Source organism: Saccopteryx bilineata, chromosome 10 (genome assembly GCF_036850765.1).
Source record: "Saccopteryx bilineata isolate mSacBil1 chromosome 10, mSacBil1_pri_phased_curated, whole genome shotgun sequence".
Taxonomy (NCBI): domain Eukaryota; kingdom Metazoa; phylum Chordata; class Mammalia; order Chiroptera; family Emballonuridae; genus Saccopteryx; species Saccopteryx bilineata.
The window spans coordinates 80,149,082-80,175,339 of NC_089499.1; the positions used below are offsets into that span (position 1 = coordinate 80,149,082).

At 39.0% G+C, this 26,258-nt stretch overlaps 1 protein-coding gene across 1 annotated transcript in view; it reads left to right on the forward strand.

The window, feature by feature from the left end:
- Window positions 1–26,258, forward strand: part of FHIT (fragile histidine triad diadenosine triphosphatase) — a 1,915,768-nt gene that overhangs the window by 1,650,892 nt on the left and 238,618 nt on the right. Inside the window, exon 7 of the mRNA XM_066245666.1 lies at window positions 11,527–11,595. Within this exon, the coding sequence (XP_066101763.1) occupies window positions 11,527–11,595 (69 nt within the window). The remainder of the gene's footprint in view (window positions 1–11,526; window positions 11,596–26,258) is intronic.

Below are 26,258 nucleotides of genomic sequence, written 5' to 3' on the forward strand. Positions count from 1 at the left end.
TATATACAATATCATATCATCTGCAAATAATGATAGTTTTACTTCTTTTTTCCAACTTGAATACATTTTATTTCTTTTTCTTGTCTGATTGCTGTGGCTAAGACTTCCAGGACTATTTTGAATAAGAGTGTTGAAAGGGGGCACCCCTGCCTTGTTCCTGACCTAAAGGGGATTGCTTTTAATTTTTCCCCATTGAGGATGATGTTGGCTATGGCTTTTATCGTGTTGAGGTATGTTCCCTGTATTCCCAGTTTGCTAAGAGTTTTTTTTTTAATAAATAAATTTTTATTTAAATGGGGTGACATCAATAAATCAGGGTACATATAGTCAAAGAAAACATTTCCAGGTTATTTTGTCATTTAGTTCTGTTGCATACCCATCACCCAAAGAGAGATCGTCCTCCGTCACCCTCTATCCAGTTTTCTTTGTACCCCTCCCCCTCCTCCCTCCATCCCTCCCCACACCCCCCTAAGAGTTTTGATTATGAATGGGTGCTGGAATTTATCAAATGCTTTTTCTGCATCTATTGAAATTATCATGTGGGTTTTCTCCTTCCTTTTGTTTATGTGATAAATTACATTGATTGATTTGCGAATATTTACCAGCCTTGCCTACCCAGAATAAATCCCACTTGATCATGGTGTATGATTTTTCTCATATATTGCTGGATCCAGTTTGCTAATATTTTGTTGAAGATTTTAGCATGTATATTCATCAGGGATATTGGCCTATAATTTTTTTCTTTGTGTTGTCTTTGCTTGGTTTTGAAATCAGAATTTTTCTCGCCTCATAAAAGGATCTTGGAAGTCTTCCTTTCTCTCGAATTTTTTGAAATACCTTGAGCAGGATAGGAGTTAGTTTTTTGAATATTTGGTAGAATTCACTTGTGAAGTCATCAGGCCCCAGACTTTTTTTTGCTGGGAGTTTTTTGATAACTGTTTTGATCTCATTTGTTGTAATTGGTCTGTTTAGGTTTTCTGATTCTTCTAGACTGATTTTTGGAAGGTTGTATGTTTCAAGGAATTTGTCCATTTCATCTAGGTTGTATAGTTTTTTGGCATACAGTTCTTCATAGTATTTTCTTACAATATTTTGTATTTCTTTTATGTCAGTTGTTATTTCTCCACTCTCATTTCTAATTTTATTTATTTGAGTCCCCTCTCTTTTTTTCTTGGTGAGTCTAGTTAAATGTTCATTGGTCTTGTTTACCTTTTCAAAGAATCAGCTCCTAGTTTCATTGATCCTCTGTTTTGTTTCTTTAGCCTCTATGTCATTTATTTCTGCTCTGATCTTTATTATTTCTTTCCTTCTACTACATTTGGGCTTTACTTGCTGTTCTTTTTCTAGTTCTTTTAGATGCAGGGTTAAGTTGTTTATTCTGTTTTTTCTAGCTTCTGAAAGTGTGCCTGTAGTGCTATGACCTTCCCTCTCAGTATTGCTTTTGCTGTGTCCCATAAATTTTGAGTTGTTGTATGCTAATTATCTATCATTCATTTCTAGGAATTTTTTAATTTCTTCTTTGATATAATTCTTAATCCATTTGATATTTAACAACCTACTATTTAGTTTCCATATGTTTGAAAATTTTTGAGTTTTTCTGTTGTGGTTGATTTCTAGTTTTATGCCATTGTGATCAGAAAAAGTGCTTGATGTGATTTCAATGTTCTTAAATATGTTGAGACCTCTTTTGTGCCCTAACATGTTGTCTATCGTAGAGAATATACCAGAGCACTTGAAAAGAATGTATATTCTGCTGCTTTAGGGTGAAAGGTTCTGAAGATATCTATTAAATTGAGTTGATCTAGTGTGTCCTTTAAGTATGCTGTTTCTTTGTTAATTTTCTTTCTTGAGGATACATCTAGTGATGTTAGTGGGTTATTGAAATCCCCTACTATTATAGTATTGCTGTTGATCTCACCATTTATATCCATCAAAGACTGCTTTATATATTTAGGTGCTCCTATATTAGGTGCATAGATATTTATAATAGTTATATCTTCTTGTTGGATTGCTGCCTTTATCATTATGTAGTGGCCTTCTTTCTCTCTTACTATATCCTTTGCTTTAAAGTCCATTGTGTCTCATATAAGTATTGCTACTGTAGCTTTTTTTCATTTCCATTTGCTTGAAATGTTTTTTTCCATCCTTTTACCTTCAGTTTATGGGCATCTTTTGTTTTAAGGTGTGTCTCTTGTAGACAGTATATGTATGAGTCCTGTTTTCTTTTCCATGCAACTACCCTATGTCTTTTGACTGGATAATTTAATCCATTTACATTTAAGGTTATTATTGATATGTAGTTGTTTATTGCCATTTTATTTTTTAATGCTGTATTCCTTTTTTGCTATATTCTTTTCCCACATTGATCTGTTTACAACAGGCCCCTTATCATTTACTGCAGCATTGGTTTGGTTGTAATGAATTCCTTGAGATTTTTTTTTTTGTCTGGAAAGCTTTTTATTTCTCCTTCAATTTTAAATGATAGCCTTGCTGGATAAAGTAGTCTTGCTTGTAGGTTCTTGTTCTTCATTACTTTGAATATTTCTTGCCATTTCCTTCTGGCCTCAAGTGTTTTTGTTGAGAAGTCTGATGTCATCTTTATGGGGGCTCCTTTGTAGGTGATACCCTTTTTTTCTCTAGCAGCTTTTAATATTTTCTCTTTATCACTTAGCTTTAGTATTTTAATTATGATGTGTCTTGGTGTAGGTTGCTTTGGGTTTTTCTTTAATGGAGTTCTCTGCACTTCTTGAAATTGTGAGAGTTTCTCCTGCATTAATTTAGGGAAGTTTTCAGCTATGATATGATTGAACAAAGTCTCTATCCCTTGTTCTTTTTCTTCTTCTTCAGGAACCCCTATGATGTGGATGTTATTTCTCTTCATGTTGTCACAGATCTCTCTAAGAGTTTCCTCAGACTTTTTGAGTCTTTTTTTTTCTGCTTTCATGCATTTATTCCACCTGTCCTCCAACTCTCTGATTCGATCCTCAGCTCCATCCATCCTGTTTTTAATTCCTTCCATTGTGGTCTTCATTGCTGGTATTGTATTTGTCATCTCTGGATGATTCTCTTTAAATATTTCTTTTTTTTTTTTTTTTTTTCTTTTTTTTTTTTTTTGTGTACTTTTCTGAAGCTGGAAATGGGGAGAGACAGTCAGACAGACTCCCGCATGTGCCCGACCGGGATCCACCCGGCACGCCCACCAGGGGCGATGCTCTGCCTACCAGGGGGCGATGCTCTGCCCCTCCGGGGCATCGCTCTGCTGCGACCAGAGCCACTCTAGCGACTGGGGCAGAGACCAAGGAGCCATCCCCAGCGCCCGGGCCATCTTTGCTCCAATGGAGCCTTGGCTGCGGGAGGGGAAGAGAGAGACAGAGAGGAAGGAGGGGGTGGGGGTGGAGAAGCAAATGGGCGCTTCTCTTATGTGCCCTAGCCGGGAATCGAACCCGGGTCCCCCGCACACCAGGCCGACGCTCTACCGCTGAGCCAACCGGCCAGGGCCTCTTTAAATATTTCAATATCCTTTTTTATACTTGCTATTTCTTTATTTAGGTGTCCGTAATGACCATCCATTGTTGATCTAAGATCCCTAAGCATCCTTACAATCATTATTTTGAACTCTGCATCTGGAAGTTTGGTTATTTCCATATCACTCAGTTGATTTCCTGGAGGTTTCTCTTGGAGTTTTATTTGGATTACACTTCTCTGTCTTCTCATTATGTCTGTGTGTTTGGGTGTTTTGTTTGTAGAACTGGTTGAGTCTAGGCTTGGTGTTGTCTGCCTCCAGTTTTTAGTTGTGTTATTTCTAGGTCTTCTTGGGTTGGCATCAGCTATTATTTGTAATCCACTTTTGGATTTGGGCTACTTTGAAGTCCTGATTTTTTGTTTTCTTAACTGGTGATAGTCTTGTTTACTGATCTCAGCAGGGGGCTTATTTGAAACTGTATCTAGGATTTTGGTGGCTGTAACCTGAGACTCTGAAGGCCTCTTCTGCTAGTTACTCTCTCTGGGGGCAGGGTGTTTTCTCAGCTTCAGTAGGGGGAGGTGTATCTCAGATTTCCATGGAGACCTGAGTTACTGCCCCTCCTCCCCACTTCTTGTTTTCAGCTGTGTCTTGTTGCACTGATTGGTGCAGGAGAGATATCTGGAGATCTGTGACCCAAAACTTTGTCTTTTGTTTTGTGGAAGGATCAGCCCCTCCCCCAGCTATGACCACCTCCAGCACTTGATGAGTCAGCTTCTCAGGTCGTCCCCTGCATTCCTCTTCCCCTCACTGTCTGTCTCTCTCTCTCTCTCCCCCTTTTTTTTGGAAGACAAGCCGGCCCTTTCAACATACCTCATTCCCTGGTCTCCAGGCAAGTGGCTGTGAGCAGTATTTTCTGCTCTTTTCTTTGGAGTGAGAGCCCTTCTGAGCTCTCAGCCTCACCCCCCCCTACCTGTAAGCAGGGGAGATTCAGGTGCTCCCTACCAGGTTTGTTTTGGCTTCTTCTTTGCTCCTTGGTTTTTAAGAGCTCTTCTTGTAGTCCAGAGTTGGTTTTTCACTCTGATTGTTCATAAATTAGTTTGTTATCCAGCTCAGTGGTGTGAGCTGGGAATCTGTGAGTCTTCCTACTCTGCTGCCATCTTCTTAATTGTGTGGTGTTTTTTTTTACAGCTTTAATGAGATATAATTTACATAACAAATTTATTCTTTTAAAGTGTACAATTCCATGTTTTTGTATGTTTACAAAATTGTGCAGCCATCACCACTATCAAAATTTTAGAATATAGTCATCATCTCCAAAAGAAACTTTGTGCCCATTTACAGTCACTCCCCACTTCCCTGCAACTACTAATTTGCATCCTGTCTCTATGGATTTTCCTGTTCTGGACATTTTTTGTAAGTGAAATCATACACTATCTGGCCTTTTGTGTCTGGCTTCTCTAACATAGCATAATTCATATAGCATAATTCTTTCACTTAGCAATCTTTTATTTCTTTTTTATGGCCAAACTGCATTGTTGGTTATTCCACATTTTTTTCCATTCATTATTGATGGACAATTGAGTTGTTTCCCTTGTTTGGCTATTCATAATAATGCTGCAATGAACGTTCATGTATAAGTTTTTGTGTGGACATATATTTTCATATCTCTGGGGTACATACTTAAGGATGGAATTCTGGACCATGTAGTAACTGTATGTTTAACTTTCTGAGAAACTGCCAAACTGTTTTTTCAAAGCAGCTGCTCCAGTTTACATTCCCACCAACAATGTACAAGGGTTCTAATTCTCTACAACCTCACCAACACTTGTTACTGTCTTGTGCTTTTTTAAAAATAGTTACCCAGGTCTTGGTGTAGTTTTTTTTTTTTTTTTTTACGGAGACAGAGTCAGAGAGTGGGACAGACAGATGGGAATTGAGAGAGATGAGAAGCATCAATTATTAGTTTTTTGTTGTGACATCTTAGTTGTTCCTTAATTGCTTTCTCATATGTGCCTTGACCGGGGGCTACAGCAGACCGAGTAACCCCTTGCTCAAGTCAGCAACCTTGGGTCCAAACTGGTGAGCTTTGCTCAAACCAGATGAGCTCGCATTCAAGCTGGCAACCTTGGGGTCTCAAACTGGGTCCTCTGCATCCTAGTCCAACACTCTATCCACTGCACCACCACCTGGTCAGGCTATGTAGTTTTGATTTGCATTTCAATAATGATTAGTGATGTTGAGCATCTCTCACATTTTTCAGCTAAGTTTTTATTCTCCCAAATTTAACTGAAACTAGCTTTAGTGCTCAACAGTGTTGACACTCTTGATTACACCATTCTTGAATTCCTTTCTTTTTAAAAAAATTTTATTTAGAAAATTAACTTTAACAGAGTGACATTGATGAGTAAGAGTACATAAATGTTTCTATAGCAGTTGAACTGTTGATTATGTTGTATACCTATCACCCATATTCAAGTCATTTTCTGTCACCATATACATATATTGTATACAAAAATTAGGGGATATTTCAAAATGAATATGGAGCAACAAAAAAAAAGCATTTGATTGTTTTATTAAACAAGAATATCAGAAAACCAAACAAGTCAAAGGAAGTTCAATTATGCAAATGAGATGCAAAGCCAACTTTTATTTCATTGGTGAAAATGCACTATACAAAAGGTTGAAAGTACTGGATTGTCAGCACATTCTCTGATTCCCTAATATTTGTGGTCCCCTAAATTTTGTGTATTTGTCCCTCTTTATTCCCTTCCCCTAATCCCTTCCCCCACAAGCCCTCCTCCTGGTAACCTCTTCACTTTTATCTATGTCCATGAGTCTCTTGAAGGATTCTTTCTTTTCTCAGCCTTTGAATTTACCCTCTCTGTACTGGCCTTCTTCTCCATTGCATCCTTAACCTGAATCCTGCTTCTTCTCTTTTTCAGCTACTGATGGTGGTGTGTCTTCATTCTAAATGCTTAGCTCTGCCTGCTGTGATTTTCTCCCTGACATTTATGTCCACCTGAAATTCAATTGTTATTTATTTATTTACTTGTTTATTTTCTATATTGCCTATTGGGTTTTAGCTTTACAGGGCAGGGACGTTGTCTTGTTCATCATTATATCCCTGGTGTCTAGACTAGCATCAGATAATAATTATTTTTCTATCAGTAAATATATAGATTAGAAAAAAGTAAATGGATATGATGTGAATAAAGAACAGGGGTCCATAGGTTAGTGTCTAGGTTGCTCATTGAACAAACTTAACTAAGTCTCTTCCATGTGGTCCTTTCAGAGACTTTCATATGCTAATGAGCACTATGAAATTTATTTGACCATGAAAACATTTTTGGTATGGAAGATACGATTTTTTTTGTAATACTAGTTCAACCCAAGCAGCTAAACTGCTTGAAACTCTAGCAAATTTAAATGCTAGTAAAAAAGAAAGCCTAGCAAAATTTCATAGTGCTTCATTAATTGGAGATTTTGTTAGCACTTAGAAAAATAAGTTGTGATCACCACAGCTTAAAATAGTTTTGTTTTGTTTTGTTTTTAATTAATTGATTTTAGAGAGACAGAAGAAGGGAAAGAAAGAGTGAAGCATTCATTTGTTGTTCCATTTACTTGTACATTCATTGGTTGCTTCCCATATGTGTCCTAATTTGGGATTGAACCACAAACTTGGTGTTTTAGAACAACACTAAGTGTCTGATCAGGCAGTGGCATAGTGGACAGAGCATCAGACTGGGATGCAGAGGCCCCAGGTTTGAAACCGGCTTGAGCAGGGGTTCATAGACATGATCCCGTGGTCGCTGGCTTGAGCCCAAAGGTTGCTAGCTTGAGCCCAATGTCATTGGCTTGAGCAAGGGATCAATCACTCTGCTATAGCACCCGGTCAAGGCACATATGAGAAAGCAATCAGTGAACAACTAAGGTGCTGCAACAAAGTATTGGTGCTTCTCATCTCTCTCCCTTCCTGTCTCTCTGTCCCTATCTGTTTCTCTCTCTGACTCCTTTTCTGTCTCTGTTAAAAAAAAAAAAAAGAGAGAGAATAGAACAACACTGACTAGCTATACCAGCACCAGCCAGGGTCTGTTTATTAGGGTTTTTATCAGAATGGTATTCTATTGGAAAGTTGTGACAATGGTGTTTCTTCACAACAGCGAGGTTTTGCCCTGGCTTTATGATTTCTCTTTTCTGATAAGTTGAGTGGGTTGTTAGGATCTTTTGATCAGTCTATCACTTAAGAATTTATGTCAAGATATCAGGCTAAGTTGAGATCTTTGCCCTAGAGGGAAATCACCTATACCGTAAGCTATTTCCCATCATCAGTGCCTCAAAGGACCAGAGTGAATTTCAAATGGTTACCAATGTTCAATAGTGGTATTTCCAGGGCTGAGAGGTAACAGAGCCTATGGAAATAGACCTGAACACTAAACCCAGGAGAGCAAAGTAAAGGGCCTTTTCCCAGGAGTTTCCCCTGATAGCAATTCACTGCCACCTATATGTCATCAGTGGGCTACGAGAGGCATACCCTTAAGGACACCACACGAAAGGTAGCTAGAGTACAGGAAGCCAAGGAAGCATTCAGAAATAGGTCTCTGATGATGCCATAGGGCATGCAAATCAGTGAGTGATCTTGGTATCCACATTAGCACATTTGGTCTGAGAGGGGTTTAGGAACAAGTGGTTCTCAAAGTATGGGCCTGGACCACCATTATTAGCATCACTTGGGAGTTGGTTATAAAAGCACACTTGGGGTCCTAGTGGTCGCTGTTTCATCAAGCCCAAGGTGCATGTTCAAGTTGGAGAACCATTCATCAAAGCAACAGAAAAAACCTGGAGCAACAGAGTAATTTGAATAATTTCCCGAATTCAAGGGGCCTCTTAAATAAGTTTACTGCTGGCGTGGGATCACTCTCTGAATGTGATACTACTGCAGCTACATGTTGAATACTGACTATGTACTAAGCAGCATAATAAGCACATGTTTAGCTAATCTGATCCTCTTAAGAACTCTGCGATAGAAACTGTTATAATCTTCTTCTCAGATGCAGGTACTGAGATATAGGACTTATGAGCAAGGCTACCCAGCTAGTAAGTGGTACTTCAGAATTTACATTAGGCATTTTGACTGCAGAATGTTGGTCTAGAATATCTGATCATTAGAAAGTATAGGGAGATGAGCGATGGAAGGGAGAAAGGGAAGAGAAGAGGGAGGGAGGGAGGGAGGGAGGGAGGGAGGGAGGGAGGGAGGGAGGGAAGGAGGGAGGGAGGGAGGGAGGGTGTGAGGGAGGGAAGGATAGCGCAGGTTTAGGAAGTGAAGACTGAGTGAAGGCTCCGTCCGAGGATGGGCTATTTCCTTGTACTGTGGTGGTTTTTCCTGGGCTTGCTTTTAAGTCAACCAGCCTATAGACCTCAATAAATTTCACTCTGGGCCTGTCCTGCACTGCTTTCTCCTAAGAATTTGGTTCTATGGGAACTTTGTAATTTATTTTTCCCTGTTTGCTTTTCTCCCTTCCTCCTTAAGCTCCCATAGTCTTTGTGACTTAAGTATACACTTGTGCCAGTTGCTAAGGGATTTGTGTCTGTCTTCATTATTGGAGAATATTCTGGCAAAACATGTCCCTATTTGGGGACTGTGTGCTGAAGGCTGACGTGAAGCTCCTCTCTGCCTCACTCACCCTGGACTGCCTTGTCCCCTGCCTTCGCTGTAATGGCATAGAAAAGTGATGGGCAATCTTTTAAGCTTGGTGTGTCAAAATTCGCCAAAAAAACAAGCATAACTCAGGTGGTGTGTTACTTCGAGAAAAAACCATAATTTTGCCATATTTATAGTTTAAATAACAAAAATATATAATTGTAATATATAACTGTATTTAATAAACCAAAAACTAATTATTTAACTTACCTGCTTAGTGACTTCTTTGTTCATCTGTCAGTCAGTTTCTTTTGTTGATCTTGATATTATTTAACTTGTGTGGGGTGCCATGAACTAAGATAAGTGAGGGGGAGGGGGAATTCTTTAACTAACCTGCCTATTAGTGATTCTTTTGTTGCTGAATTTCACTGGCTAAATCTTCAATTGAAGGTTGGTATTTTGACATTTCAAGCCCAAGCAAGTGCTACTAACTTCATCTGTCAATCTGTATCTTTTGTTGGTTTTTATATTATTTAATGCTGAGAATAAGGTCTCTCAAAAGTACGTAGAGGAAAAAATTGTGAGTAAAGCCATTGCTATATTTTTCAGGGTGCTAAAAGTGTCTGGTAATCAGTTCCAGGCACTCCAAATTTCCTGCTCATAGTGGCACTCCTCTTGATTCTCCAAGCGGCACCTTTCCAGATTCTCAAGCTTTGACCTCAAGTGGACAAACACCTGAGCCCAGATGCTGACTTGAAATTCTGCAAGTTGCATCTTATGTCAATTAAGATGGCTGCCGCTATTTCTAATGGTGGGAAACGGTACCCATAGCACAGGCCCTCGCCTCTCCCAGCCTCCCCCTCACTTATCTCAGTAATGATGGTCAGTTAGAAATCCACGACACCCCAGAACAGTACACTGGATGATGGTTGCTGTGGTTATGTGGTTGCTGGTAATGGCGATCACAGGGCCCCCAGAGATGCATCCCCCATGGCATTCCACTGCTCCCTGCTCTGCCAGCCGGAAGTGAGGTCAAAGATCCCCTAACGGCCTAACCAAAAGTCCCAGAACTAGATGCTCTGTGCTGGAGTTCTGTTGTTTTGGCCTACAGACCTCCGGCACAGAGTGTCTACACTACAGCAAATGTTTTATCCTCGGCTACTGCACTTGGCCGTGCAGGAGCCGAGGATGAAATATCCTTCTCGGCATGCAGCCTCATACTTCTCTGGTATGCAGCCGCATGTCATTGAAAATGGCTATGCTGTCAGTGCTGACACGCATGTCATAGGTTCGCCATCACGGGCATAGGACTCTCTTTCTGTGCATCAAAGCCACAGGGACACAATCTACCTTTCTCCTGAGGCCTTTTGGGGGCTCTTGCATGTTTGCAGTAATCAAGAAGGGGCAGGCGTGAATGGAGGTGGGGTTTGAGTCCTCACCTGCCTCTCCACTTTTAGGCTTTTCATTTTCACATCTTCCCCTGATTTGTAATAAACACTGGAACATAGCTCAAGGGCAGGAAGGAAGTTTAACTTCAGCTGAGGTACAATAGGTGTCATTTGGAAAGTAAAACTTTCAATGGCAGTTTAGCCTTGAAGAATATATTGAATTAGATATGCTATGTGCCTTGAGTCACAATCTCTGCATAATAGTATTGCTCAGTGTATTACCTGGGAACTTCATAGACTAAAGAAATGGGCTGTTTAAAAGATAAACATCACAGAGTCAGTGTTATGTGCTAATGAAAAAGGTGGGGGCCAGAAGCAGACGCCCTGGCTTTCTGTGCCAGCTCCACCACTTCCTGCGGGGCCTTGACCTCTGAGCGGAGACTTCCTCATCATTGAAATGGAGATCATAGTAGAAGTTGCCTCTCAGAAATAGAGCATTAAACACATAAATGCCAAGCACAGAGCTTCCTCATCATAATAGTTAGAAGTTTAATAAATGAGAATTATTTATATCAATATTAAAGATTATTTGAAGCCTGAATTCCATAAATTGGCCCATACTCCCTCATACTCTCCCTCATTTGCTCTTTACTTATGCAGTTCTCTGTTTTAGCCAATTCTTATTTCTTGTCAGTTTTAGAGGCTCCATGGTCACCTTTTAAAACATGCTGTCATTTCAAAGCACTGGCTAAATACAACCAAGACTGACAATTATGAATAATTCCACAAAGCCCCTAAAACACTCTGACATTTCACTCAAATTCTCCTATGCCACTATGCTGTTCTGTCTTATTCTCTGCCTCTAGTCTTTGCAGATTTCAGATCTAGTTACTGAAGGTGAACATCATCTTCCTCTGAAAAGTAATCCAGCAGGAACCAAGGTGAAGTAATTGAGCTTTATAAAAACATCGGTGTCAAGTGTGAAAATACATGGGGAGATAATCATATTTTGTTTTGTCTTTTTTGTATATTTTCAGCACGTTCACATCCATGTTCTCCCCAGGAAAGCTGGAGACTTTCACAGGAATGACAGCATCTATGATGAGGTGGGTCTGCTCTCTCTGTTATTGTTTGATCACAGGGGCTGTCCATGTGATGAAATCAACTTAAATTGGTGTTGCCATTGATGTGGTCTTAAATGGGATTCCACCCAACATGAGTTGGGAAATAGCAGATAGTGAAGTAGCCAAGAATGACCATTACAGGAACTAAAGACAAATGAATTTATAATGATTTCTTTTCCAAATGAAACTGGACAAAAAAAATTCCCTTGTGATTTCTGCCTGTCATTTAGCAGGACATTAAATATTTGCATGGGGCCATGTCCCAATCTCTCCGTAGGAGAAAATCTGCCGGGGTCCAGCCCCGGGGGGGATCCAGGGGTCCCACAGGAGGAGACGGCGTCGGCGAAATCGAGTGAGAGAGCCGAATTCTTTTCTTTCTCTTTATTCTCTAGTTAGCATTTACTGCCAGGCATCTCTACCAAATGCTAGTACAGCTCCTTTTTTATACACACACACCAAGTTACAATTACATGGTATTAATCATTGCTTCTGTTTCACTATGTTTACATGTTTCCAGATAACAGTTAATTTATATCTATAAACTACAAATCAGGTGGCAAATTATTCAAAGTACAATTAAAAAATAACTTGAATAGTGATAACATCGGTGAAAGCTTTTAAAGGATTAGTACTAACTAATAACTCAACTTTACTGTTGTTGTGAGTCAAGGGGCAGAGAGAGATTAACAGACAAAATCATTAGGGAGTAGCAAAGGACCACCGCTTGCTCAGGCAAATGGCCTTGAGTTTATGCAGTGTCCTAACTTTTCTCACAAGACTTCAAAAGGCTTGCTTATTAAGAAATTGTCATAACATCAAGAGTAACTTTTGCTTAAAGATATATAGAGTGCACCTGCAAGATAGCTTAGTAGCAACATAATATCAGAAGGCATTAATTGCTATTGCTTCTATGGATTCTTCCATATTTCTCTTTATTATCTGAACGAAAAACCTTGGGAAAGTATATAAATCTCATGAGAATGTCTCACTGAGAAAGCCCAGCAACTGCCTTCAGTCATAAAACAATTCTCTTAGCAAAACATTCTTTTCTTGCTGACTGCATTCCCATCCCAGGCCACACAATGGGCCATTCCATAACACCTTACCTAAGATTCTATTGTCTAGTCAAATTTTATTTATTTACTATATTCACACACTAGTTAAGTTCTAACTATATTCTTCTTAGAGTGTACCACTATCTGCAGATCAAATAAGCAAGAAGAAAGGAAAGTTTCTCTACTCTATCACCTGAAAAGGCTAGGGAGGAAAAATGATGAATTAAGCGAAGGCCGAAAGGTGCTCTGTGCACAGCCACTGCCTTCTACCCATTCACAAGTCACAATCTTTTATTTCTAACATGATTAGTAAGAAGAAATTCTCCTACAAACTTAACCCTTTACGAGGGATATCATAGCCAGCCTCTTATATCTATGAGCCCAGTTCAAGGGGCTTACAGGCTTTTCTGTGGAACTTACACCTTCTGTCTCATTTCCAAAGAAATTACTACAAATCTACAGGGAAAGCACGGTACTATTATCCCTGTGCCACAAATAATAGCACACACCCAGAAAAAGGGGGGATATAAGGCCAGATTAATTCAAAAAGTCAAAGGGGGAAGTATCGTTGTGCCTATTCTTTTTGCGGTGACTTTGTCAACCCCGCAGCCATTGGTCTTCACTGCAGTGACTTTGTCACCCCGCAGTCATTGGTCTTCTCTGCTGTGACTTTGTCAATCAGCAGTTTTTGATCTTCTTCTGCTGTGACCTTGTCAGCCAGCAGTTGTGGGTCTTCTCCTGCTGTGACCTTGTCAGCCAGCAGTCGTTGATCGGCTCCCGACAAAAATCTATACAATAGAAAATCTATACAATTTTCCAATGGAAATTAAGCAGACTGATATATGATTATTTTAGTCAAATGCTATGTTTACTTTTCAAAATACATTGAAACTCAGCTTGTCTCTAAATAACATTTATTCAAATTCAAACTTTGAATTATCATTAGCAAAAATTAAGTTGGTTTTAATGATATAACACATATATTATCAGCATGTTAACAGTTAGCTGATTTTTAGATACTTCCATTCAAAGATATAAATGCAAAACCACTACAAAGATCAGTCAGCAAGAGCCAGGTGATCTGCTCCTAGGATCTCATTTACATGAGCATCTTCAAGTGTCTTCTGTACAACTTGGAGCATAGATCAGGCTATTGTAAAACATAAAAGAATTTCAGTTTAACTGTTTATTATAGCCAGTGAAGGGCAAATATGTTCCCACATGTGAGAGCTAATGAGATGGCAGCAGCACCCTGAAGTGCTGGGTGGAAAGGGCGTTGAGGCCCTCTCTGGGTGCAACAGGAAGCACTCTGTGATGGGTTAGCACTGTCTGCTCTGGTGTCACAGAGGAGAGAGCCACCATTTTAGCCATCTACATGACAGTCCTGTTCTAACCCTTTGAGAATGACTTCATAAAGTACTTTTTTTATTTTAGTCATTTATCATGTGGTTCTACCAGGTAAAGTCTTATGATTATCTCCACTGGTTTTCAGTAATTAAATAGAACCTATGTATCCTTCTTTTTTTTTTTTAAGTTTTTTTTTTTTTTTTGCAATAACTGGGCATTAAAATGTCTACCTAGACCTTGGAAATAAAGCAGAGGTTAGCAGTTAGTATTGAGAGTTATAATTAATTTTTCTAGGATTCACTAGATCCTTTGAAGTAATTCATTTTATGCTTTTGGAATAGTCCTCACTATGTGTGTTTCTTGTTTTCCAAGGGCTAAAACTGACCTATGTAGAGTGAAAAAGCTCTAGTCATTGGTCCCCTACTTCTGGTCAATGGACCAATTTGCTACAAATCTCCATTCTCAAATGGTCCCAACCTAACAGATCAGATCCAGTAGATTACCAAATCACAGAGGAGTCAGTAATTATGTGGGCTTAAGAAAGTTCCCAGGAGATTCTGATGCATGGCTAGGTATGAGAATCATGTCTCTCCAAATTTAGGATTTCCTGAAGTCATTTCCTGTAATATTATCATTCTAACTCACTTTCATTGGATGTGGTATGTGGTTTGAGGTTGGTAAGGGCTTAAGTCGAATTGGAAGAAAATCAGAATTATGAAATAATTATAAAAAGATGCATTATTAAAAAATGCAATTACTGATCTTATTGGCCTATACTAAGGTTAATAAAATGTTGCAAAGTACAGGCTTTTTTAATGAATAAATTAGCACATGATTTATATACAAGTGAATATTGCTAAAATGGTATTAAAATTACTTGAAAACATCTTTTTTTTTTTTTACTAACCTTGAAATCTTGTTTCTGTTCCACATGTACTTGTGATAGAAGCCATGGAATACATTTCAGCCCAATTAGAAACACATTGCCCGACACCAAGGTTGCCTTGCGGCCTCTCCCCTCACTCTCTCTCTCGCCCTTGCACCCAGGCACACACAGTGCCCCGGCCCCACATTCGCCCTTGCATCCATGCACACACAGTGCCCCTGGCCCCACACATGGGGCAGCACATGGCCCTTCGCCTACCTATTTGGAGAAGCATCTCAGAAAAAGTAATTACTATGAGAATTTTTTTTAAATTAACTGAGGAGTCATATGTAGTACAGATAGTACCCACTGGGGGGTATTGTGGTGTGACACTATGAAAAGATTAAACTTTGAAGATGAGCAGAATTAGGTTTAAATCCCAGTGCCACTGACTGTGACATTGGGCAAGTCACTTAACCTCTATGTTTTAATCCCCTCATAGCTAAAATGGAGATAATAAATACACTTCAAAGATTATGTGTAATATATGATATACTGTGCATTAAAGGCTTATTACAGGACTTGGTGCACGCTAAACCTTTATTAATAGGTAGCTTCTTTCTATTCTTCTTAAAATTTTGTTTTTAAAACCTAGCAATGATGGGTAAACGGAGAACCTGGATTCAAAGCCAGATTTTTGGATGTTCCCATTCAATACTTTTTCCAAGGGTCAGATTTCTATTTTTTCCTGTGCTTTGAACCACTAATTCTCAAATTCATCTTCCTCTATGTATAAAAAATATTTCTTCTGTTTGAGTACATAATAAGATAACATCTAGCAAGTGGCATGAGAAGCATGAAGCATTGCATTATTGGTACAGAATGTAATGTACATTAGATTGAGTGATCTTAATCAGAAATGATAGAACGATGAGAGACAGCATTGTTTATACTGAAGGGAGCATTTACTCGAAATTATGCATTTGTCCATGATACACAAGCAGGCAGACTGGCTTGGAAGGTGGGAGTGAGGAACAGGAGACTGAGCTTGATAATATGTAACTGTATTCCCACTGCCACAGAAATAGGAAATGCTGCCTAAAGAAGCCCTCCATATAAATTAGCTAGAAATGTTGTATTCTCCCTAGGCACTGTTTAAGAGGGATGGTGATGAACTAGAGAAGGTTCACAGAAAGGTGATTGGGGTGCTAGCATCTGAAATGGGATCTGGGGAGTAATTGAAAGTAGAGATGTTTTGACTGGAGAAAGCAAGATTTGTAGAGGGAAGACAGTGATAGGGTCACTGTTTCTAAATATCTAAAGGGCTAGTTGGTAGCACAAGGAAGAAGGTCTGGGACTTCAAGTGTTAAACTACAAGTAAGCAGGTATCAGCTCCACATAATAGCAGGTTGAATTGATAGAAACTTTTGAACACATACAGTGCCTTGAGGGGGGCTGTGGGGAGCTGTCATCCCTGGGTGTATGCAAACACAGTGGGTGACCATGGTTTTTCTTGGGTAGGCCACATGGTTTTATGACTTTATAAATCTGGCCCATTTGATCATTACCTCTATTTTTAAGTTATGCAAATTCTATAACAAATACTGTGAGTCATTTTTGTTATTATTAGTATTACAGTATTTGGGTTTCTGCCTAATAAAGCATATTCTTTTTTGTTTATTTCATTGAAATCATCTTTGACTTACATGAGACCATGCTCTATTGATTTTCTTCAATCCCAGCCTACTTCCAACTTTCCTATAGCTCATTGCTGCATATTGATGGTCCATAGGACTAGCTTGCTTCCTCATTTTAGTTTGCTTGAAAAGTATTTTTTAATGATGTGCTTTATTTTGCCTACAAAGTATTTTTAATGAGTCTGAATGCTATCAGGCATGCTGCTCATTCTCTTAGTCACTGCAGTTCCCACCACTCCAAGACTTGCCTCATTCCTTTATGCTACTTGCCTGATGCCTGAAGGCATTTGAGTTTGAGATCCTGGCCTGCTTCATGGGATACTCCTCTCTACCACTCACATGTTACTACTCCTAATCCTCTGTCTAGTCCATTGTGCATGCCACTTATCTGTAATACTCATTATACCTCCTTGCTTACTCATTTACAATTTCATTGTCCTGGGTGAGTTCTTTAATTTCTATGGTGCACCCTACCTATCTTCCTTGCTCCTGTTATTGTCATTCTCTCTCATTGCTTGCTTTTGTCAAATATATTATTCCTGTTCCCACATCTGTGCTTAGCAAATGTCATTTTCTTTTCCTGTTACTGCTTTTCTCTTCTCTCTTCTGTCATGTGACTTCAGAACTTCATCCAAATAACAGTTCAAGTCTGGCCTCCTTGAAGGGTTCTTTTCATTGATGGCTTCGTTCATCTAAGTTTGCTAAGCCTGTATGTCCTCCATGGTAACTCTATCACATTACCATCCCTTTTCCCTATTATATATGACACTTGAATAATTTGCTAGTTATTCAATGTCTGCATCCCCAACTTCACTGCAAAGCCTTGGGAACAGGGACCTAGTCTGGCACAGAGCAGGTCTTCAATACATATTTGTCAAATGAATGAGTACATGACAAATCTTGAACCAGAAGAACTAGAAGTTCCCTACTAGCCCTAACATAATTTTAAAGGAGAGAAATCTTATGTTTCAGAAGGTCACTTATTAACTCATAGCTACATTTGGTGAGATTCTCACATGGTAATATCAGCCATCTGAGGTTAACTTAATGGGGGCATTAATAGAAAGGAATCTGTGAGAAATCAGTGTGCAGACAGCTGCAAATTATGGCTCATCAGAAGGGCTTGGTGAAGTAATTATAAACCTTATCTGATTGCTAAGCAAGTCTGGTAAGCACATGTCAAAGTTGATAATAATTTGCCTCCCCCCAAACCTACACTTGTGCATCTCTAACAAACATAGATGTGGAATTTTCTGAAAGCAGGCTTAGAGCTTCCATTCCTTTTATTACAACCTTAATTACCTCTGATTTCATCATCATCTGCTCCTCCTCCAGTTCTCTGTCTTGGGTTTGTCTTTACACATTTTGTTCACTAATTTATTGAATATCTTCCTCATTTCAGAGGATAAGTCTCTCTTCTTCCTCTCAAAACTGAGTTTAAGTTCCATCCTTTCCAAGACAGAATCTCTTATAAAAGCCCACTCTTTATGGTTTTCTATGTAGATCTTATTTATTAGTTGTTCCCAAACTCTCTTTATATCTATGCTCTTTAGATTTCTATGAGTTATGTGAGGCCTTCTCCAAACGCAGTGGGCCCTCCATTATCTTGACAAGTTGATGAAAATTATGATAATGATATAAATAGGTCCTTGGATGAAAGAGCATGTATAGCTAATATGGGGGAGGGAAACGCTCATTGCCTAATGCCATGGTACATTATCTCATTAACTCTGCTAGACTTACCCTAGCTGTGTCACAGATAAGCAGCTCACATAACAGTGTTGGACAATTCATCAAATGTTTATGGATGACATTGAATGGTTGTGATTGTGCACTGTATATAGGAACCGTTACTGATGAAGGAAGTGACTATTACTAGAGCAAATGGGAATAGTAATCAACTATTGGACAAATTTAGCCATGAATTTCATAGACAGCAATTGTAGGTTCAGGCATATCATAGGAAACAATTTGCTTGGCTAACATAATGCATGAACAAAATCAATTCACTAAAATGCTGGTTATTTGGCTCTGAGGGGTGGAGAGAACTATTATGCTGCTGTTAATATTTGAACTTGGATCTCTTTCACACACCATTTGAGGATGGGCTCAAAGTCCATGGGTCCCTAGTTGATGCTCCAGAAAAGGAGAAATGTTTCAGTGAGATAGTTAAGTAACTTTTTTCTCCTTTAGGTTCAATGATGTCCTCATTTTAAGGGATGAATTTTTGAGTGTTTAAAAATTTTGGAATGTAAACTTTGCTACTCCTTGTTCAGAATAAAATAAAATCTCTGTAGGTTATTCTAAATTTATGAGAACTTTTAACTCAAAGAATCTGGGTATGATATAACCAACAAATAAATACACAGTAGTGGTAATTTAATGATTTGTGACATTAAATTTTTCCTAAATGGTTCTCCAAATGCTCTTTGGCTACCTCTTTTAATGCTAAAAGAGCTGGGTAGACATCTGGTTTATACTTTCCTGTGTCAGGTTATTACTAAGTTAAATCTTCATGTCCCTTGTTGGTGAGAAACAAAATTAGCAGAGAAGCATTTACCAGGTTAAACATTATTTCCACCTTTTTTTTTTCTAGTAGAAATAAGAATTCAGAGTATACAATTTAGACTAGTTACATTTAGTGCAGTCTGTCATATGTGGAATTGTTGAGAAGCAATGGTGGGCTGATGGCCTCCTGCATGTTAAATGATTGAACATGAGAAAAAATAGTGAAGGAAGACAGAATAGTGTCTGATGATGAGAGGACAGGTATTTAGAGGATGCCACCTCTATGGTTTTCCCAAGTTTCCCCAGAACTGCTATCCTCTCTTATTTGGATATGCTCAATTGCATATTAGTGAGAAATAACTCAAATAAATTTAACCACATATTAGTTTATTCATAGTATCAAAGTAACACCACTCTGTCGAACCTCTCCTATGTCAAACCTCTACATATGCTGAATGAGACTCTGTGTGCAGGGTTGTATCTGTTCTCCACAGTGAATTCTCTCTTCAGACAGGCATATCCCATCATAAATCTGTAAGATGCGGACCAGAGTAACAGGAAGAGAGTGTAATCTAGGAGGCACAGGGAGAAGCATTTTGGGAGATAGCCACCCTAACCCCTGGGACGAGTCACCCCTCAAAGCTGAGGGGTATTGCCCAGAAACAGCAATACCAGCAAAGGGAAGCAGGAGAGCAGCTAAATAAGCTCCCCCGTGGCATTCAGAGCAGAGTCACATAGAAGAAGAGAGATTTTGGGTCTACAGTAGTGAGTCTTAGGGTCTGAGCTGCAACGCCCCCACCCACGCGGCTGAGGGCGTGCCGGAGGGTGGGCAGCAGCGGGAGACAAAAGCACGGTTCTGCTGACAGGGGCAGAAGCCAGCTGGCCACCACTGGGCTCAGGTGTGAGCTCAATCTTGCCCGGCTGGGGAAAAGGGGGCATGCAAAAGCGGTCAAGCTCAGCTGCCGGCAGCCTGTAATCCAGCCTGTGGGGGGGGAGGGCAGGAACCCTGGAAAGGGTGGACACCAGCCCCGGAGCAAAGGCAGAGGAGCACAGCCCTGCCCCACCCCTGCAACCCAAGCTTGTGGTCTGACTTGGTAGCCGGCTTCTCCTGCGGGGGTGGAGCCAAAAGCCCAGTAGAGGCGGAGTTCCGCTACTGAGCTGAGCTTGGGAACGCAGTCCTGCCCGGTGGTAGAGCCAAGGCTAGCAGCCGTTCCTCGAGTGGGCTCCTCCTGCAAGGGCAGGGCAAAAGCCCGGAAACAGGCGGAGACCCACAGCTGAGCAAAAGTGCTCACCAGAGCCCTCAGGACTGAGCATAACGTCACACACGGGGGCGGGGCAAAGGCCAAGGCCACCAATGCTTGTGCACCCGAGCACATGATCACAGCCATTCCCGTGGAGAGAAAATGTGGAGGCAGAGAAATACAACACAAATAAACCAAGAGAAATCCCCAGAAAAGGACCTAAGTGAAACAGATATAATCAAATTATCAGATGCAGAGTTTAAAATAATGATTATTAGGATGCTCAAAGATATCAGAACAACCATAGATGGCCATTATGAAAACCTAAATAAAGACATAACAAATATAAAAAAGGACATTGAAATAATAAAAAAGAATTAGTCAGAAATGACAAATACAATATCTGAAATAAAGAATACAATGGAAGGAATTAAAAGGAGGATGGATGAAGCAGAGAATCGAATCAGTGAGTTAGAGGACACAATAAATAAAGGCACGGAAGCAGAGCAGAAAAAAGAAAAGAGACTCAAAAACTCTGAGGAAACTCTGAGAGAGCTCTGTGACAATATGAAGAGAAATAACATATGCATCATAGGGTTTCCTGAAGAAGAGAAAGAACAAGGGATAGAGACTTTGTTCAAACATATTATAGTGGAAAACTTCCCCCAATTAAGGCAGGAAAACATTATACATGTTCAGGTAGCACAGAGAACTCCATTAAGGAGAAACCCAAAGAAACCAACACCAAGACACATCATAACTAAAATACCAAAGCTATATAATAAAGAGAAAATATTAAAAGCGCTAGAGAAAAAAAGACTATCACCTACAAAGGAGCTCCCATAAGGATGACTTCTCAACAGAAACACTTGAGGCCAGAAGGGAATGGCAAGAAATATTCAAAGTAATGCAGAAAAAGAACCTACAATCAAGACTACTTTATCCAGCAAGGCTATCATTTAAAATTGAAGGAGAAATAAAAAGCTTTACAGACAAAAAAAAAAACTCAAGGAATTAACTGCAACCAAACCAAGGCTGCAAGAAATGCTAAGGGACCTGTTGTAAACAGATCAAAGGAAAAAAAGAATATAGCAAAAGAGGAATACAGTTTCAAAGAAAAAAAAATGGCAATAAACAATTACATATCAGTAATAACCTTAAATGTTAATGGATTAAATGATCCGATCAAGAGACATAGGGTAGCTGCGTGGATAAGAAAACAGGACCCATACATATGCTGTCTACAAGAGACACACCTTAAATCAAAAGATGCACACAGACTGAAGATAAAAGGATGGAAAAAAAATATTTCACACACATGGAAATGAAAAAAAAGCTGGGGTAGCAATACTTATATCAGACAAAATGGACTTTAAAACAAAGACCATAGTTAGAGATAAAAAAAGTCATTACATAATGATAAAGGGAGCAATCCAAAAGGAAGATATAACCATTATAAATATCTACGCACCTAATATAGGAGCACCTAAATATATAAAGCAGACTTTGATGGACTTAAAGGGTGAGATCAACAGCAATACTATAATAGTAGGGGATTTCAATACCCCATTAACATCATTAGATAGATCCTCAAGAAAGAAAATCAACAAAGAAACAGCAGACTTAAGGACATATTAGATCAACTCGATTTAATAGATAACCTTCAGAACCTTTCACCCTAAAACAGCAGAATATACATTCTTTTCAAGTGCTCATGGTACATTCTCTAGAATAGACCACATGTTAGGGCACAAAAGTGGTCTCAACAAATTTAAGAAGATTGAAATCATATCGAGCCCTTTCTCTGATCACAATGGCATTAAACTAGAAATCAACCACAATAGAAAAATTGAAAAACATTCAAACACTTAGAAACTAAATAGCACGTTATTAAATAACAAATGGGTTAACATTGAGATCAAAGAAGAAATTTAAAAATTCCTAGAAACAAACGATAATGAGCATACATCAACTCAAAATTTATGGGACACAGCAAAAGCAGTCCTGAGAGGGAAGTTTATAGCATTACAGGCATACGTCAAGAAGCCAGAAAAAGCTCAAATAAACAACTTAACCCTGCATCTAAAAGAACTAGAAAAAGAACAGCAAGTAAAGCCCAGAATTAGTAGAAGAAAGGAAATAATAAAGATCAGAGCAGAAATAAATGACACAGAGGCTAAAGAAACAATACAAAAAATCAATGAAACCAGGAGCTGGTTCTTTGAAAAGGTAAACAAGATCGATGAACCTTTAATGAGACTCACCAAGAAAAAAAGGGAGAGGACTCAAATAAATAAAATTAGAAACGAAAGTGAAGAAATAACAACTGACACAACAGAAATACAAAATATTGTAAGAAAATACTATGAAGAACTGTACGCCAAAAAACTAGACAACCTAGATGAAATGGACAAATTCCTTGAATTTGTCCATATAATCTTCCAAAAATCAATCTGGAAGAATCAGAAAACCTAAACAGACCAATTACAACAAATGAGATTGAAACAGCTATTAAAAAACTCCCAAAAAAGAAAAGTCCTAGGCCTGATGGCTTCACAATTGAATTCTAACAAATATTCAAAGAAGAACTAACTCCTATCCTTCTCAAGCTATTTCAAAATATTCAAGAGGAAGGAAGACTTCCAAACTCCTTTTATGAGATGAGCATAATTCTGATTCCAAAACCAGGCAACGACAACACAAAAAAAGAAAATTATAGGCCAATATCCCTGATGAACTTAGATGCAAAAATCCTCAACAAAATATTAGCAAACCGGATCCAGCAATATATGGAAAAAATCATACACCATGATCAAGTGGAATTTATTCATGGGAGGCAAGGCTGGTCAATATTCGCAAGTCAATCAATGTGATTGATCACATAAACAAAAGAAAGGAGAAACACCACATGATAATTTCAAGAGATGCAGAAAAAGCATTTGATAAAGTCCAGCACCCATTCATGATCAAAACTCTCAGCAAAGTGGGAATACAGGGAACATACCTCAACATGATAAAGGCCATCTATGACAAACCGACAGCCAACATCATACTCAATGGGCAAAAATTAAAAGCAATCCCCTTAATATTGGGAACAAGGCAGGGGTGCGCCCTTTCACCAGTCTTTTTCAACATAGTTCTAGAAGTCCTAGCCACAGCAATCAGACAAGGAAAAGAAATAAAAGGCATCCGAATTGAAAAAGAAGAAGTAAAACTATCATTATTTGCAGATGATATGATATTGTATATAGAAAACCCTAAAGTCTCAGTCAAAAAAACTACTAGACCTGATAAATGAATTTGGCAAGGTGGCAGGATATAAAATCAATACTCAGAAATCAGAGGCATTTTTATACACTAATAATGAACTGTCAGAAAGAGAAATCAAGGAATCAATCCCCTTTACCATTGCAACCAAAAAATAAAGTACCTAGGAATAAATCTAACCAAGGAGATTAAAGACTTGTACTCAGAAAATTATAAAACATTGATAAAAGAAATCAGGGAAGATATGAACAAGTGGAGGCATATACCATGCTCATGGTTAGGAAGAATAAACATCATTAAAATGTCTATATTACCCAAAGCAATTTATAAATTCAATGCAATATCGATTAAAATACCGATGACTTACTTCAAAGATTTAGAACACATATTCCAAAAATTTATATGGAACCAAAAGAGAACATGAATAGCCTCAGCAATCTTGAAGAGGAAGAATAAAATGGGAGGTATCACACTTCTGGATATCAAGTTATATTATAAGGCCATTGTACTCAAAACAGCATGGTACTGGCATAAGAACAGGCACATAGATCAATGGAACAGAACAGAGAACCCAGAAATAAACCCACAGCTCTATGGACTACTGATATTTGACAAAGGAGGTAAGGAAATACAATGGTGTAAAGACAGCCTCTTCAACAAATGGTGTTGGGAAAATTGGACAGCTACCTGCAAAAAAATGAAACTAGACCACCAACTTACACCACTCACAAAAATAAACTCAAAATGGATAAAAGACTTAAATGTAAGGCGTGAAACCATAAGCATCTTAGAAGAAAACATAGGCAGTAAGCTCTCTGACATCTTGCAGCAATATATTTGCTGATTTGTCTCCACAGGCAAGTGAAATAAAGGACAGGATAAACAAATGGGACTTTATCAAACTAAAAAGCTTCTGCACAGCTAAAGACAACAAGAACAGAATAAAAAGACAAACTACACAATGGGAGAATATATTTCACATTGCGTCTGATAAGGGGTTAATAACCAAAATTTATAAAGAACTTGTAAAACTTAATACCAGGAAGACAGACAATCCAATCCAAAAATGGGCAAAAGAAATGAATAGACACTTCTCCAAAGAGGACACACAGATGGCCAATAAGCATATGAAAAAATGTTCAACATCACTAATTATTAGAGAAATGCAAATTAAAACCACAATGAGATATCACCTCACACCAGTCAGAATGGCGCTCATCAATAAAACAACACAGAATAAGTGCTGGCGAGGATATGGAAAAAAGAAAACCCACTGCTGGTGGTAATGCAGACTGGTGCAGCCTCTGTGGAAAGCAGTATGGAGATTCCTCAAGAAATTAAAAATCGAACTGCCTTTTGACCCAGCTATACCACTTTTAGGAATATATCCCAAGAACACCATAGCACTGTTTCAAAAGAAGAAATGCACCCCCATGTTTATGGCAGCATTGTTCACAATAGCAAAGATGTGGAAACAGCCCAAGTGTCCATCAGAGGATGAGTGGATTAAAAAGCTTTGGTATATATATACTATGGAATACTACTCAGCCATAAGAAATGATGACATAGGGTCTTTTACAACAACATGAATGGGCCTTGATAACATTATACTGAGCGAAAGAAGTAAATCAGAAAAAACTAAGAACTATATGATTCCATACATAGGTGGGACATAAAGATGAGACTCAGAGACATGGACAACAGTGTTGGGGGTACAGGGTGGGGGAGGAGAGGGAGGGGTTGGGGGAGGGGAGGGGCACAAAGAGCATGGCTTTTCAGCATTTGCCATATTCCCCCTTTAATCTATAGACAGACAGCAAATATTTACTTATGGTGTTTCCACTATAAAGACTGCTGTGTTAGGGACAAATGCTGATGAACTATTTCAGCAGTTCCTCCTTCTTCAAAGACTTATATGTCAACATAGAGCTCCATGTTTCATAGGACATACTCAAGCTCACTCCATGCTTCCTAGAGCTTTAACACAAGGGAGTGCCCCCCTTTTTTTTTTCTATTTTTTTTTATGTTGTTGTATTTATTTATTTATTTATTTATTTATTTATTTATTTATTTTTTGCATTTTTCTGAGGATGGAAATGGGGAGGCAGTCAGGCAGACTCCCGCATGCGCCTGACTGGGATCCACCTGGCATGCCTACCAGGGGGGGATACTATGCCCATCTGGGGTGTAGCTCTGTTACAACCAGAGCCATTTTAGCTACTGGGGTGGAGGCCATGGCACCATCCTTAGTGCCCGGCGTGGCTTTGCTCTGGTGGAGCCTTGGCTGCTGGAGGGGAAGTGAGAGACAGAGAGGAGGGAGGGGAAGGAGAGGGGGAGGGGTGGAGAGGTAGATGGGTGCTTCTCCTGTGTGCTCTGGCCGCGAATTGAACCCGGGAAGCCTGCACACCAGGCCAATGACTCCTACGGGTTTACCATATCATGCTTTTTACTTTAAAAAAATAATAAAAATTTACATTTCTTTTGAAGGCTGATGAACAGGAGACACCAAATCTTTTTCGCCTGCAAACTACTTTATTAGATCCAGCTAATAACACTGTTTTCTCTTTTTCCAAATAGCTCCAGATATATGGAAAAGATTTATATAGGCGGATGGGGATCCTCAAACCCCTCAGCGAGATCTTCTGAGCATGGCTTTTAAGATACC